The sequence below is a fragment of the Capricornis sumatraensis genome, chromosome 17, assembly GCF_032405125.1.
Source record: "Capricornis sumatraensis isolate serow.1 chromosome 17, serow.2, whole genome shotgun sequence".
Taxonomy (NCBI): domain Eukaryota; kingdom Metazoa; phylum Chordata; class Mammalia; order Artiodactyla; family Bovidae; genus Capricornis; species Capricornis sumatraensis.
Window position 1 is genome coordinate 53,216,598 of NC_091085.1, and position 16,069 is coordinate 53,232,666.

Below are 16,069 nucleotides of genomic sequence, written 5' to 3' on the forward strand. Positions count from 1 at the left end.
GTGGAGTTTCACTGATTTCACCCCTTTAATTTCACTCAACAGGTTCCACTATGCTCTGTATTTCCTGTGGATGGACAGTTAAGTTCTCCAAAGTGAATCAAATTCAGGTTATTCACTTTGAAATGTGAAGCTGTAACATCTGGTTTTATTTTGTGACATTATGAACAACTGATGCTTACCAAAACTCACACATTTATTAGGAGTTGAAAAGATAAAATACATTTGTGTTTAGGCTTGAAAACCTTTCATTTTTTTTAAGATTAAAATGTAACTTCTTCCTCTTTGCTTCTAGCTATTGAACAGAGTTTTGATCAGGATGAGGGTGGAAACCGAACTTCTGTGGAGCTTCGGATACGAAGAACCCAGGTTTGATGATCAGCCTTTTCCTAGTGTGAAGCAATGTTGAAGACTAAGAAGTCTTTTTACTTCCTTCTTTAAAATTCAGAATAATTACATCCTTACTGTCATATTAATGCTCACAGCATTTCTGCATAAAGACAGTATTTATAGATTCCCTTTCTAGATGATGAAGAAAAAAAGTCTCTTCAGCCCATCAGCAGAAATCTCTTCTGAAGAGCAGAGAATTATCTGAGTCATTTAGTGTTCATGATGAACTCCTCATGTTTTAGAGGCTGATGGTACAGCAAAGTGGAATTTAGTCCACTTAACTCTACTTGACAAATGAAGATTATGGATTCAGACTCTGAGGACATCTTGCTTGAGTGCCAGCCTGACCCCAGTCAGCCTGACACCACTCGCTAATTGACTTCTCGTAATGATGGTTTTCATCCCTTCTGTAGAATGGGGGGCAGTAATAGTACAGGAGGGTTACTGTGAAAATCAAATAAGACAACGGATGTAAAGTTCTTAGCATAGATTCTGTTATACAGTATGCAGTAAGCTGCTATTATTCTTATTTCCCATTTGAAGGAGTAAGCACGTTAGTTTGAATTTATAGAATGTAATGTTTTTATATGTAAGAGAAAAGCCTTCTCTTTTAGTAGAAGAAATGACCATTATATATTGGTCTATTTTTTTTCTATGTTCACAGCATTCAGTGCTATCTCGAAAGTTTGTGGAAGTCATGACAGAATTCAATGAAGCACAGACTCTATTTCGGGAGCGAAGCAAAGGCCGTATACAGCGTCAGCTAGAAATAAGTGAGTCAGTGAGCATGCCATTTTTGTTAAAAACGTGTTTTTTTCCCTTAAGGTCTGACATGAAAGTATGTACCATCAAAAAAGTAATTTCATCCCTGTTTTTATCAGTATTGTAAAGCGCAAAGCCCTTTCATAGCTTCCCATTCATTGAATCAACCAACCTATTACTTACTTACATTCTTCAGCAGATTCTGAGTGAGTGGGCTTTAAATTACTTTCTGATAACCGTTACCTGTAAAGTGTGGATCGGATCTGGAAAGCTTCCAGCCGTCACTTCCTCATGTAATTTTTGTGTCTGCACCCCTTCCTGCCCCTTCTCAGGGGACAGTCTCCATGGTTCTCATGATTCTGCATGTCTGGTGAGCAGACACTTCCTGTCCTTGTGCTCCAGACTTTCTTCCTAGGATGTTTGTCTGTGCAGCCTTGGAGGATGGAACTCAGGTTTTCCTCTGGGCAGAAGGCTGTTTGCTTGCTGATCAAAGGTCAGGCAGGCTTGCTTCCTCCCTGCTGTGAAAGATCAGGGTCCCTCAGCTGTGACACAGGCCGCGGGTGGGTGCACTGTCCACCGAGACTGCTCTTCATCTCCCATGGGCTTAGAGAGAAGTGAGCATCTGTGAACTTGAACTGCTTTCAGTGACATTTTGACTTTGTTGACATGTAATTGACATACCATGTGAACAGGTACTCAAAGTGTACAGTCCAGTGGTCTTTAGTATGTAAATTAGCACAATCAGTTTCAGACCATTTTAATCCCTCCAAAAGGAAGCTCCGCACCCATTGTCAGGCACTTCCTGTTTCTCTCCCCAGAGCCCTAGGTACCCACCAGTTTACTCGTCTGTCTATGAATTTGCACATTTGGGCATCCAAGTGAATGGAGTCATATAATATATGTCTTTTGTGACTGGCCCTTTCACTTGGCACAGGGTTTTCAAGGTTCAGCCATACTGCAGCAAACATCAGTATTTCATCTCTTTTTATGGTTGGATCACATTCCATTGTGTGGATGGACCACGTTAGCATGATGTTTATACATCCATCAGGCGAAGAACATTTGGGTGGCTTCTACTTTTTGATAATTATGAATAATACTGCTGTGAATGTTCACAGTAAATTATATCTTAATTATTATGATGTTTATTCATTTAATTTTGTCTTTTGTGGCACAGTGTGTGAAAATAGGAATTATCAATTGGGTTTTTCTAAAATCCTGTGAACTTGTTCATAGGAAACATTAATACATTTAACTCAAGAAAAAATATTAATAACCAAAATACAGAAAGTATTAGAGCCTCTGATTCTAGTTATACAATCTTTATTATTTCCAGTTAACATATGCTAAGTCTAGCTTATCCTCCTTTCCTATAAGCCAGTTAAACTTTTAGGAAATTGATATGCCAAAAATTTGTATCTTTCAATTTCCTTTTTATAGTTGTTTGTCATCCATACTAAACTTGGATTTTTATTAGTCATTCCAGTTCAAGGTTTTTCATGAGTGTTTTCCAGTTCTTCCTGCTTCTTAAGGGCTTATGTTAATTTCTGTCACCATTAACACTTGCCAAAAAAATATACTGGAAAAGTTAGAAAAACACTGGTTAAAATGTTAGCAACTCAGATTTTACCTGCTAACTTATGGATGCAAAGGTAATTTAAAAATACTGCTGCATACTGAGTGGAGTTTTCTCTTGTTGATATTTTAGCTGGAAAAACTACCACCGATGATGAGCTGGAAGAGATGCTGGAAAGTGGGAATCCCTCCATCTTCACGTCAGATGTGAGTGCCGGGCGGCTGTGTGGCCCGTGTGTTTGTATTTATACAGTTTTTTTTTTTTTCTTTAAGCTCTAGAAAGATCTTAAGTTCATCAGTGTTTCTCCTCTGTTTTTGTTTTTCAAAGATTATATCAGATTCACAAATCACTAGACAGGCTCTGAATGAAATTGAGTCCCGTCATAAAGACATCATGAAGCTGGAGACAAGCATCCGCGAGCTGCACGAGATGTTCATGGACATGGCCATGTTCGTCGAGACCCAGGTAATCACATGCATCTTTGCTTCTCTGGAACAGAGCTATGGCTGGTAAAATCTGATACTTGACTCCAGTCTATTGGGAAAGCCATTATTCTGGATCCAGTCTTGTAATTCAAAAACTGGTTATACCGTTACTGCCATTTGAGGCTCAAGTGCTCGAAGCACCTTAAATCTTCAACAGTAGGGACTGATTTAAGATACGATGTGTCCATAGGATAAGCAGCCATAAGTAGACTACCATAGGTAGACAACATAAACTTTGTTCATGGAAGATTTTGAATGAAATATGCAAATGTATGTGTTGGAATTTAAGTTGACATAGAGGGCGATATTAAACCTTATATGTATGTGTGTATATATATATGGGGCTTCCCTGTTGGCTCAGATGGTAAACAGTCTGCCTGCAAGGCAGGAGACTCAGATTTGCTCCCTGGGTCAGGAAGATCTCCTGGAGAAGGGAATGGCTACCCACTCCAGTATTCTTGCCTGGAGAATTCCATGAACAGAGGAGCCTGATGGCCTGCAGTCCATAGAGTTGCAAAGAGTCAGACACGACTGAGCAACTAAACACTTCATGTCACTTCATATGTACATATATACCTCTATGTATAAATGCAAATATATATGCAGCATACACCCTTATACTCCTATATATAGTGTGTGTGGCATAAAGTCGGCTATCGGCTACATGAAACAGTACTCACAGAAGGAAAGAAATATGCCAAGCAGTATAGCAACAGTGGGACTATGGGAATTTTAGTTTTCTTCTCTAAAGTATATTTTCAAGTTTCCTACAAGGAGCAGATATTAGAGTAATAATTTGGAGAAATATATAAAAGAATAAGCACTGGAGGGGATAGACTGTGACATAAATAGAAGCTTATACTTACTACAGTGTTCAGTACCATAAGCAGAAGGGGGCAGGTATGAGGAGACCCTTATGAGGGACTGCAGAAGTTAATGCAGTTTTTTAAGAAGATAAAATTTACTCAAGAGAGAGGGGACACACACACACACACACACACACACACACACACACACACACACACACATATATATAAAATTATGACTGATGATCGCATTGTTGTATGGCAGAAACCAAAGCAACATTGTTAAGCAGTTTTCCTCCAATTAAAAACAGAAAAAAAAGAACACACACACATACACAAAAAAAGCATATAAAATTCAGTGTAAAATAAAGCTGGTGGTTCCAGTTAGGTGTGTGGGGGTGCTTGCCCCTCCTCTTGTGATGGTGAATAATGTCCTCTGAGACGTCTCAAGTGTGTGAGGCTCACACTTGGTCACTCATGGGTCGATGGGCCGTTGAGTCCAGCTGACTGCCCTGTGAAGGCAAAGCCTTTATACCAGAGCATCTTGGAATTCACATCACAGTCATGTCCTCCCTCCCACGGAGGCTAGATTCAGGATCTGTTGTGGCAGGAATGGTCCTCTGATGGGCCTGTTTACTGGTTTCCTGGGTTATGTGAGGAGCACTGGGAAGTCCATCTGGGTACCAGATTCATCCTCCATATTGCCAGCAATCTTTTGAAGATTTTGCTTGAGGAACTTTGCCATAAAAATGTGTGCGGAGCTGAGGTGCTATGAATTTGCAGATGGGGTGGGGATGGGGCATGTTCACTCCTTTCTGATTTGGGGGTGCCCGTTGCCACTCACGGTGCCGAAAGGGAGTCTGGCTGCTGCCAGCTTTTGTTTTCAGGAAGGAAACCAGTGAGACAGTTAGACCACTCTGAGTACTTTTGTCATTGCTGCTACTACTGTTGCTAAGTCGCTTCAGTCGTGTCCGACTCTGTGCGACCCCATAAACGGCAGCCCACCAGGCTCCCCCATCCCTGGGATTCTCCAGGCAAGAACACTGGAGTGGGTTGCCATTTCCTTCTCCAGTGCATGAAAGTGAAAAGTGAAAGTGAAGTCATTGAGTCGTGTCCAACTCTCAGCCACCCCATAGACTGCAGCCTACCAGGCTCCTCCGTCCATGGGATTTTCTAGGCAAGAGTACTGGAGTGGGGCGCCATCGCCTTCTCCGACTTTTGTCATTACTAAAGATTTTAGAGTACCTTGGACTTTTAGTTAGGAGTGTTCTATGCCAGATGTGCTAATCTCTACTAGAAAAATCAATATATCAGTGTATTCTCAGCTTGGTTGCATTGTTTCCTTTCAAAAGTCTGTTAGTATTGCATAGTATCGACTAATCTAACTCAAACTATGTATAGTCAAAACTGACTAGTATGTTGAAATGTGTGAATGAGTAAGTTAACTCTGCGTCACTTTCCAATGCTTTACTATTCACTGCTGCAGATTATGTCTGCTGGTGGACAGAAAACCAGGTAATGTGCTTTTCTCCCCTGATGCTTCATTGGGTTCACCTCACTTTACATTTTTTTGCTCATTAATCTAGTCAATTTAATGGGAGACCTAAACTATTCCTAGTTTACTGGTATTTTAAAGAAATGACAAATATTGTCTACCCATTAGAAAAGAGGTCATTCTTTAGATGTCGTATGTTTGTGCATAATAGTAAATGTTAGCTTAGCCTAAAGCCAGCTGCCTCTCATTCACTGTGCCCATTTTAAAAGAGTGTTCCTATATTAAAGCATATCTCAAAGCTTACTTGATATGCCTTTAATTGTCAGCATTGTTGCCCATCCCTTTTAGTTCTTTTTATAATGTAAATTGGATTTTGATTAGTTTTCATATTGGCGCATTTATAATGGTCTCATCTTTTTGTAAATGTGAAAAATATTGGAGTGTCCATTCCATGCACATTACATTCCTGTGGAAACTTTACTGCTGCTCTGTGACTGTTTTAAGAGGCACAATTAAGTCATTTGAAAGTATCCTCTAAGTTTGAAACTTTTCATTTTAAGGGTGAAATGATCAACAACATAGAAAAAAATGTTACGAATGCCGCAGACTATGTAGAGCATGCTAAAGAAGAAACGAAGAAAGCTATTAAATATCAAAGCAAAGCAAGAAGGGTGAGTTTGGTCTTTCAGAGTTAAAGTACGTTTTCCTCTGGATTTGGTTTCACATGGTCATACACTGATGCAAGCCTACTTTAAATGTATTCCAGGAAATAAAAACTTCTTACATTAATCTTGCATTTGAAAACTGAAGTGATTCTTCTTGTTGAAACATTTGAAGTGTATCAGATAAGTTATGATGATGGTGAACCCTGTCAGTTCTAAGTAATGATAACCCTTACTAAGGGTCAAAGTTGGCCCGACCTCCCTTTCCTCGGTTGAATGGGTTTCAATTCCAGAGTTCTCTGTTTCTTGGGTCATTATTTGGAGGGACATATAAAACTCATGGGACTGGAAATTCTCCTAAAAATCTTTGGTTACACAGTTTATGGGGTGAACACTTTATTCGTTAGATTATTTGCTAATCCTTTGGATTGGAGGGAAGAGAATTGCTTGAGACCATGGATCTCAGATGTTATGTAGCACTCACTAATGAAGCTTTGTAGAGGAGTTTTAATATCTTCATAGTGAAAGCTTTCTAAGGAAACAGCAAAACTACAGAATTCAGTTGTGATTCAGGGACTGGAAAACTATCTCCTTGTGTGACCCGGCCCACCACTTCTTGGTTTCTTTCTCCCCAGTGTAGATGAGAGCGCCACATGGCGCCAAACCCCCGCCTTCAGTGCCTGTCTCCCTGCTCCTGCTGTCAGAGGCCTTTCTTGGTGCCTGTCAGGGGAGATTTCCATGCCATGTCATAAAGGCCTGGTAAAGAGGGAGTTTCAGAATGTTCAGGAAAAATGAAGAGTCAGATTCACCTGTGACAATGGTCCATAGATATTCTCAAATATGAGGCATGTCTGGGCTTTCATGTCAGCCTGCAAAGCATCTCACCCTGCTTTCTCTTTGGAATATCTGTGTATTAATTATCTTTGAGATGTAAGACATGGTTTCTTACATTATTCTCTGTTATCAGATTTTGAAATATTGAGCCTTAAACTAAAGTGAGGTGGTGAGGTCCAGGTGTGAAGTGCTCTGGTTCAGGCACAAAATGGACTCACACTTTAAAGCAGTCACTAAAAAAGGACAGGTCCCATCCGTTCTCCATGACCTGAACAGCAGGTCAGACCAGTGAACGTTTCCGTGAGACATTCCCATCTCATCGTCATCTGACAGAGAAGGCCTTGCTTTAGTAGGTGGCTGGGTCAGTGCATTACCTGGAGTGGCCACTGGTCAGAACCTGAGGCTCATTTTGAAATTCATCACAACTTCTCCAACTCAAGGCTTGACATCTGAAACCACCCACAGCTTGTTCATCTCTCTCTCTCACTCTGCTGTTGGGTGTGTGGTCCTTGAGATGCTGGCCGTCCCCTCTCATGGTGTCCTGGTTCCATTCCCAGGGCAGCCGGGTTAGCCCCTGAGAGACGGGATGACGCTAGTGGAATGATCTGTTTTATTCAGTGTGGCAGTTAAGTGAAGGACTTACCCGCCAATAACAAACAAACAAGAAGAAAAGTGTAGGGGCTTAGGTCACTGATTTCCTCATTCACTGACCTGGCCACACAGCTCTCTATACATGAAAAAAAAAATCAGCTGTATGCCTCAGTTCATCAGAAATTTATCAAAAGAATGTAGTCTTGTGCTTTCTCATTGATAAAACCTAATATTTCAAGTTCTATAATAGTATATCTCCAGATAGTCTAACCTCATTAAATTAAAAATCTCTCTTTTGGACAGCTTTGAAAATTGTCGAACAGTTAATCGATGGCCCATGATTTAGATTTTAAAACACATTCCTATGGATTATTTGATTTTTAAATGAACGATATCTTCTAATGCGGCAGTGTGGAATTAACCATGATATAATCAGCTTGCTTTTCTTTGACAGAAAAAGTGGATAATTGTGGCTGTGTCACTGGTTCTGTTGGCTGTGATTGCTCTAATTATTGGTTTATCAGTTGGCAAGTGATGATGTGGATAACGGCAGCGTGCATGTCTCTGCCAGCTCGGCAGTAAGTAACTAATCAACTAATCTGCTTAGTCACTCGCCCAATTAGCTAATAGTGGTGCTCACCCAATTCAGAAATACTGGAAAGGAACAAAAGCCTGCCAGCGGAGTATCTGCCTGACTTCTGCATTCAGGCCTCTAGTCATGGTGTGCTGAGAGTAAGCACTGGCTGGGTTGCCGTCCATTTCTAAACCAGGGTTGTCTTCCTGCTGTTTTCTGAAACCTCTGGGTTTGTTTAGATGTGATAGTAGGGGTGGCAGCAGCTCCTGACTCTTCAGGCTTTTGTTTTTGATCCAGGAAGACGCTTCCTCCTTATTGAAGCCCTTCATTAGTGGAATAACTTTAGTAATGAGGATTAATTCTCAATGAAGAAACTAACATTTAATAATTTGTCTCATAAGTTTTAATTCTAAGAATAAGTGCAACAACCGAACGTGCTTTGTGAGCTGTATTTATTTGCTCACCATTTTACTATGGAATTAGAGGGAATGGGACGAAAGCTGTGAAGAACACTCAGTGGAACCAAGAGACTTCGTCTCACTTGTTTCCACTGGCATCATTGAGTTTGTTTTAAATGTGTCCACATTAAAATGAAAACTTGTACTGAGTAGCATGCCTGTTAATTCTCAATTTAAAGGGTTTGGAATACAAAAGATACTCAAAAGATTATTTATTTATAGCACCTTTTTTTTTATTCACTGTATGAGTGTCACCTTTCACCTAACTTTGGTAGACTTTGTGCTTTTCGTCTCTTTTTATGCATTTGGAATCATCCTTTTTTCAACTCTTAAGCTAGCATGCTGTCTGGTGTCTCAAAGTTGGGCATACTAGTTGTTTATTTTAAAATGTTTGTTTGGCGTAATCATTGAAATTAAAATTGTATCTAGATTGTGACAAGTAGTCCTTGATGAATTAATTATTTTATTGTGAAAGCAACTGCTGTTTTGATAAACACTTAGCACTTTATTAAAGAAGAGGTGTTTCTTAGTGTAAGCATCTGTGTGCTGAGCACACAGTTAGCAGGTGAGGATTCTGACATTCACGGAAGCATGGGGTTGCACTCAGAAGCTCCAGGACGTTGAGTTTGTTAGCAAGCCATTTTTTTCAGGAGGCGGAAGGAGCTCTGAGCACTCTTTTCATTAGGCAGGATGTTTATGTATCTCTCCATGCTTTCTGCTGAACTAAAGATATATGTGATTTTCCTTTACTAATAATAATGTATTTAAAAACTATTTTTAGAATTCTTTATGAACTGGGTATAAACTCTGCATTTTGTTAGCTTTTCCTAGTGGCCATAATGTGGTTAGTTGGATGTGTTTCCACTAAAGATAAACATAATTTAAGATCAAATGCTGTGACGATGCCGTTGAATGAGGGCAGGCTCCTCCCAGTGTGGTTCTGGGGGAGCCCCAGGCTTGCTCTGTGCCCTGGGCCTGGGGGGCTGCTGTACCTTCATGCCTTTAAGCACGTGTGAACTCAAACCACATCAGAGTGCATATGAACAATTTTTTTAAATACAAATGCAGTGGTTGTTGTCTTTAATTATATTTTTGAAAAACTAATTTATTCTTTTAGCAGGTAGTTCAGCACAGCCTTCTCTGGGCCTGTAGGCACCATGTGGAGGGAATCTTGGTCCCTATAACCTTGCAGCAAGGGCCAGATGCCCAGCTTTCTATCCGAGGACATGGCTGAGAGATCACGTGGCCGTGATTTAGGTGTAGTAGGTGGCAGCTTGACTCGGGGTGTGCATGGGCCACCAAGGAGAAGTCCAGGCATTTGACTGGAGCTGTAAGCAGGATGTTGGACGAGAATGGTCGTTCCATCTGTGGTATTGAGGGTGCAGGAACCCAGTCATGGCGGGATTCAGGAGGCATTTCCAAAAGCCAGATGTGCAAGCACACACCCATGCATGGTACCCAGAGACCTGGCAGATGCCTGGATGGCAGCGAGGTGCAGAGCCGCCTGATGGCTGAGGTTAACGGGCATATGGAGCAGGTTCCGGAGCAGAAGGGTGGTGCCAATGGGAAGGAAGGTGTGATAGACCAGAGGGAAAAGGTGTGTCTAGAAAGATGTTGAGAGAGGCTCGCAGGGAGACACACGAGGAGATGCCAGGATGGTTGGGACCAAGGCCTTGTTTTTCAGGAAATGTGCATAAGATTAATAAGTGACATGAAATTTGAGGGTGTGATGTCCTGCAGGCAGTGGTCCCTAGGTTCCGAGTAATTGACAGGAAAGTTTCCTGAGGGGCCTGGCCATGCTTGTCTTCATAAATCATGCAGTAAGTGATGGCGTTCTCGGCAGCTAATACTGAAGTAGCACTGACCAGTTTCAGCAGGTGTGATTTCTCAGGTGAAAGTTTGCCATGTGTTTGGTAATCGTAATTTAAAATGATGCATCTCTGCAGTCTACCAAGAGAACTCGAAGTCAGACAGTATGATATGCCTCTCATCTTTGTGAATTCCTCACCTTCTCCCAAAGATGGTATTCCTAGAGAGACTAGATTTCTCAAGCCAGAGGTTGTTTAGCTTTTCAAGCATCCTGTGCAAGGATGCTTGTTAACTGCAAGCAAAAAGTTAAATGTTGTATTGCCTTCCTCTGAGCCAAGGATGCAATAGAAGACTGAGTTAATGGTGTGTTGATTTTTTATATGCATCCTACCTCAATGTAAAAAAAAAGCATAAATAAGATTTTTTTCAGCAAATGAGAAATAAATCCATTTAAAATTATAAGATGTACAGTGCATCCAAGAAATAATAGTTGGGATTTTACTGTGATCAATAAAAAGTGTTTGTTAAGAACCCACATAGTGCCAAGTAGACATTGTGTTTTACCTCCAGGAGTCAATGGTTATTGTTTTAATAATATGTATTTTAAATGACTAAATTCATTTAATTTAATGTATATGTGTCTGTAACTTTGTGCTATGCCTCTGGAACTTCCCTTCCCCACTCCTCCCTTTTCTATGACCTGTAGGGGTTCTTTCTTGATGATGGAGTTTAAACCATCTCAAATTCCAAGAGAATTTTGTTAGGAAATGACATCAGTGATTTCTTTCCTTTGCTACCTTGCAAATTAATAAATGTTTTTCTTTATCTTACAGAAAATGATGTTCATTATTATCTGTGTAGTTATTTTGCTTGTGATCCTTGGAATTATCCTAGCAACAACATTGTCATAGCAACCGTATCCCAAGAGCCATTTGTCCTTGGAGTCAGACCACATCTGCAGCAAATCAGCATCCTCCCATTTCATGAATGAATCCTAGACATTGTGACATGTGGCACTGAGTGCTGATATTTTATTAGTGAATTCAAGGAGAGAACACAACAGAATATATTGTTCAGTGGAAAAAACAGAATGAATGTGATGTGTTAACCCAGACATCCTTGGACTCTAAATAACACAGCACAAACATTTAACAATGTGAGACTTGTTTCAATGGCCTTAAAATAAGGAATTTTGAAATTTTCAATTTTTTTTTTATATTTCAGTGTTAAAAATATGTATGTGAAATATAATTAGAAATATCTTGTTATGAAGCTATTAGGTTTCAGGTCTGAGACTTTCTTCCCTTTCCCAGCTAACATGCTCATTAAGAGATGTTTTTGTACTATGTTTCTCTCATGTCTGTTTATGTTTGCAGAAATTATTTTTATTATCACAGAGCTGTTTTGTAAGATATCTATAGGTTTAAATGTTTATAAATTAATTGTTTAATATATTAACATCTTAATTTACTCCAATTTTATATATTAACTATTGCCTTTTGAAAGAAATAGGAAAGAAACTTCATGATATCATAGCCATCTTTGCACAGTTGTTTACACAGTTTGCCATCGGCATAGAAAACATTGGTTGCAAAGTACCCCAAAAAGCGTTCCTAGTTCCTTCTGTTGAAATTGATTTATGAGGTTCAAATCTGCCCAGTACCCTCCAGGAAAAGCTCGATTATTGTGCTCAGCTTCCTTGCTACCTGTTCGATTACCCAAGATAATAAATTAGTTACTGCACTGTAAAGACAATGGTCTCTGCTTTCATTCTTTACAAAATAAGTGTTTCCCTGTTGACACTAATAATGTCTGAATTTAAGGTGGTGATAAAATCAAATTTTAAACTCAAAGGGATTATTCCCAGACATTAAGTCATTCTTTTAAACTGTTGTACGGATAACCTGAATGTTTTTGTTACATACCTACTATTCTGCTGAACTTTAAAAGTTAATTCTCAAAGTTTACAGGAATCCGTAATTAACATTTGTATTACTTCTTAATTTTTTTGAATTATAATATGCTTTATATTTAGACTGTAAAATGTACAAAATCTTATTAGCGAATGGGCATCTATATGATAGCAAGTAGTCAAAACTTTAATGAATATGTGAAGGATATTAAAAATATAGTTATCTCTTGTTACTTCTGTATGTGATTGTGTAAGTTCGTGACTATAATTTAACATTGTCTGGCTTGAAAACTAGTATATAGACACGCCTGATTGCAAGCTGTAAGTGTGAATTACAGAATCATTTAGAAGCTGTGCTCCCTTTTGAATGCAGTTATGAATTGCACGCGTTCATACTTTATGCATCTGACTGCTGAGCTCAGAGTCAAGTCTGTATGTGTGCATTTTATTTTCTTGCTGGTCGTCACTGTGTAGTCAGGATTCCTTTAGGAGTCTTCTGGCTCCAACATATATGTTTCTTAAGTCTTTGGGCCGTCAGTGGGACAGGCTCCCTGGTTGGTGCTTATGTTGATGGTCTGACTTGTCCTGAGGGAATTTAATTATCCAGAGATCATGCTTGCGTCAGTGTGACTTTTGTACATCCGTTGTCCATACGATTATGTGCACGTGTGGAGACACTTCATGCTCCCCATATGTTCCACTGTGGCTTCAAGTGAAGTCTTTTTAGCCCCCACTCCTCATAGCAATTCTTATTGTATCTTTTCAAGACATTCTTCCTGGATTTGAAACACTTACTGAATCTGTGTTTTATAGTTGAAGTTATGAAACTGCTTTTTGATTTCTACTTAAGATGTTTAAGTCATTCACCAGGTAACCCATTTTGTATGTCTAAGCCTTATGTACCTATTTGACATCCGATTTTTAAAAATACATATACAGGTTCACTTGTTACTTTTTAAATCATTTCTTGAAATTTCATGTTTACATTAAAAAAAACTCAAGAGAACCCCAAAAAGAAATATTTTACTTTCTGCCTTGTTCATTTCTAGAAAGATTTGGGGGGAGATATTTCATTGCATATCCATAAATAAATTGTTAAAATATATTACCTGTGGCTGTTATTATATGTAATGATACAATGTAAGTTAATAATTTTAGGTGTTTTTGGTAAGTTTTTGATTATTTGTTGTTACCAACTTCTGTGGTTTGGCTGTCACATATTAATAAACCCACCTGGCTTCTTGCTGTTGACAACAAATGCTAATTTAGGGAATTTGGCTTTGCATCCTTCTGCCAATTTGACATGTTCGCATTGACAGTTATTAACAGGGCACCCCCCTCCACTTTCTTATTAACTGGAATTTCCCTAATCCATAATCCTTAATTCTAATCATGTTGAAAAGTGGTGTTCAAAATCCGGCATGTAAAAGAAACAAAAATAAGCTAGTTCTGGAGAACTTCAGTTCAGGAAGGTTGGACACCTCTCCACCCCAACTCATGTGTTACCTCTAACCTCCTTTTCCTCTCTTTCTTCCCCAGTGACTTTCCTTTCAAGCTGCAGTCTTGGCATGCACACTCAGTAATTTAGCGCCTTGGTTTATATTTTTTAAAGACTATGAAGTTTATCACCTGAGTTTTTAAGTTCACACCCTGGGGAGCTTCCCAGGGAGGCTGAGGAGGAGGCAGCCCCCCAACTTCCCTCGGAGGTTTGTCTGGGGTTCCACAGGGTACGATCACCACCCACCTGCCTGCTGCACCTTTGAGTTGAGAGAGAGGTCTTCCTGAGGTTCAGACACCCATGCCGCTCCAAGGTCTCCACACCTGCTCTGTCAAGGGGCATCCTTGAAATGGCTCCCACAGTGGACATGGGTGTGCACGGGGGTGGGCAGAGCAGACATCCAAGGACAGGGCTGGGTTGCTGGGCCTCCGATGCCCGGGGGCCACCTTGTGGGTCAGTGAGCAGTCGCGTCTTTTCCAGGACCTCTTCCAACAGTTTTTGTTAATTTCTTCAATAAATCTAAGCTCACATCCTTTCATGAGTTTAAATGGTGGGGGCCCCAGGTCAGGGGTCTTGGGTTGGAAGAGCCTGGGTCACAGGAGGGACCCTGTGGGGCTCGGGTCAGGGTTGCCCAGGGATTTTGTTCCAGTTGTGGGTTGGGGCCTGGTACAGGGGCTCCAAGGAGGTCAGGGGGCCCTGGGTAAGGGCAGTGGGGAAGGCCAGGAGTCAGTCCACATCTTCCCATGGCAATGACTTGTGTGCTTGGCAAGGACCCCCTGTGACAGCTGAGGCCTCCCCAGCCATGTGTCCCCGCCCCCCCCCCTTTCTAGGTTACTATTTCAGTGAACACAGCAGCATACACCCCCATCCACCTCCCCCTCCTCGCCCTCCCCTACTTAAAGGAGAGCATCAGTGAGAAGAATCGACTCCAGAGGGAAACAAGTCCAGAACCAGCCTCTGGAGGGCAGCTGAGCAAAGCCTGGGGCTTTGCTTGGTTTTAAAGTGTGAAACCAACATGATACGCACAGGACACAGGACACAGTCTTGATCTCATCCAACCCTGGTTCCCGCCTTTGTTAAGATCCAGTGTTCGGTGTGGATGATATAGCACATTTTGGGGTTTCAGTGCAGCAGGAGCTCTGTAGAGGCGTCCCATGTCCTAGCCACAGTCAGGGTGAAGATGTGCCCATGTTTCCAGAGAGAGTGCCTTGTGGACAGTGAGCCATTTTGTTTTCCTTTGAGGCAACATCCAATTGTCATCTTCTGACTCGCATCCCCTGAAGGAGCAGATTCCTAAACCAGAAAGATGGTTACAGGTCCGGTTGTGAGAAAGGGGTGAGTTCCAGAAAAGGTGGCATGATCGAGGGCAGGGCCATGCCTTAGTAGGTTCAGCCTGCAAGCCGGGGACTTATGTCGACTGCAAAAAAAAAAAAAAAAAAAAAAGCACACAGCCTGAAAGTTGAGAATGATGTTTCATTTGGTGGCTTTACCAAGGATGTAAGCTGGGTACAGCCTCTTAGATCGCTCTGAGGGACTGCTCCAAAGAGGTCGGGGAGCAGCCAGGATGTATATGAGTTTTCGCTAAAAAACAAACATGTAGTCCAACACTGAAAGGTTAATGCTCATTAGAAAACCAGACATCTCAATGATTTTTGTGATTTTCTAGGGATGGGAAGATGAGAGAGTCAGGGCTCAGTGAAATTATTCCTTTAATATGCACCTTAGCTATCCAGGGCCAGTGTCCTGCTTTTCTCCACCTGCGTCCCCTCAGGCTGAGTGGCTGATGACTTGATTGTGGGCAACATGCATTGTTTACTAGAGTGGCAGGCAATATATATTTTTAATTGAAGCATAGCTGATTTATGATGTTCCATTAGTTTCTGCTGTAGAGCAAAGTGGCTTAGTATATGCACATATATACATTTTTAAAAAATACTCTTTTACATTATGGTTTATCACAGGATATTGACTCTAGTTGCCTGTGCCGTACAGTAGGACCTTGTTGTTTATCCATCTTACATATACTAGTTTGCATCTGCTAACCCCACACTTGCAGTCCATCCTTCCCCAGACCCTCCGCCTTGGCCACCACAAGTCTATCTCTGTGTGAGTCTGTTTCTGTTTTGTAGACTGTTTGTGTCATATTTTAGTTTCCACATATAAGTGATGCCATACGATATTTGTCTGGCTTACTTGCCTTTGTAAGATAATCTCTAGTTG

General features: G+C 40.7%; 1 protein-coding gene across 2 annotated transcripts in view; it reads left to right on the forward strand.

The window, feature by feature from the left end:
- Positions 1-13,396, forward strand: part of STX2 (syntaxin 2) — a 41,892-nt gene extending 28,496 nt beyond the window's left edge. Inside the window, exons 5-11 of one of the 2 annotated variants that reach the window (XM_068989581.1) lie at positions 293-366; positions 1,052-1,160; positions 2,858-2,931; positions 3,053-3,190; positions 6,072-6,182; positions 8,053-8,176; positions 11,273-11,384. In XM_068989581.1, coding sequence (XP_068845682.1) covers positions 293-366; positions 1,052-1,160; positions 2,858-2,931; positions 3,053-3,190; positions 6,072-6,182; positions 8,053-8,133 — 587 coding nt within the window. In that variant the 3' untranslated portion in view covers positions 8,134-8,176; positions 11,273-11,384. Of the gene's footprint in view, positions 1-292; positions 367-1,051; positions 1,161-2,857; positions 2,932-3,052; positions 3,191-6,071; positions 6,183-8,052; positions 8,177-11,272 lie in introns of both variants that reach the window. The other variant, XM_068989582.1, reaches the window with a different exon arrangement.
- Positions 13,397-16,069: the final 2,673 nt, after the last annotated feature.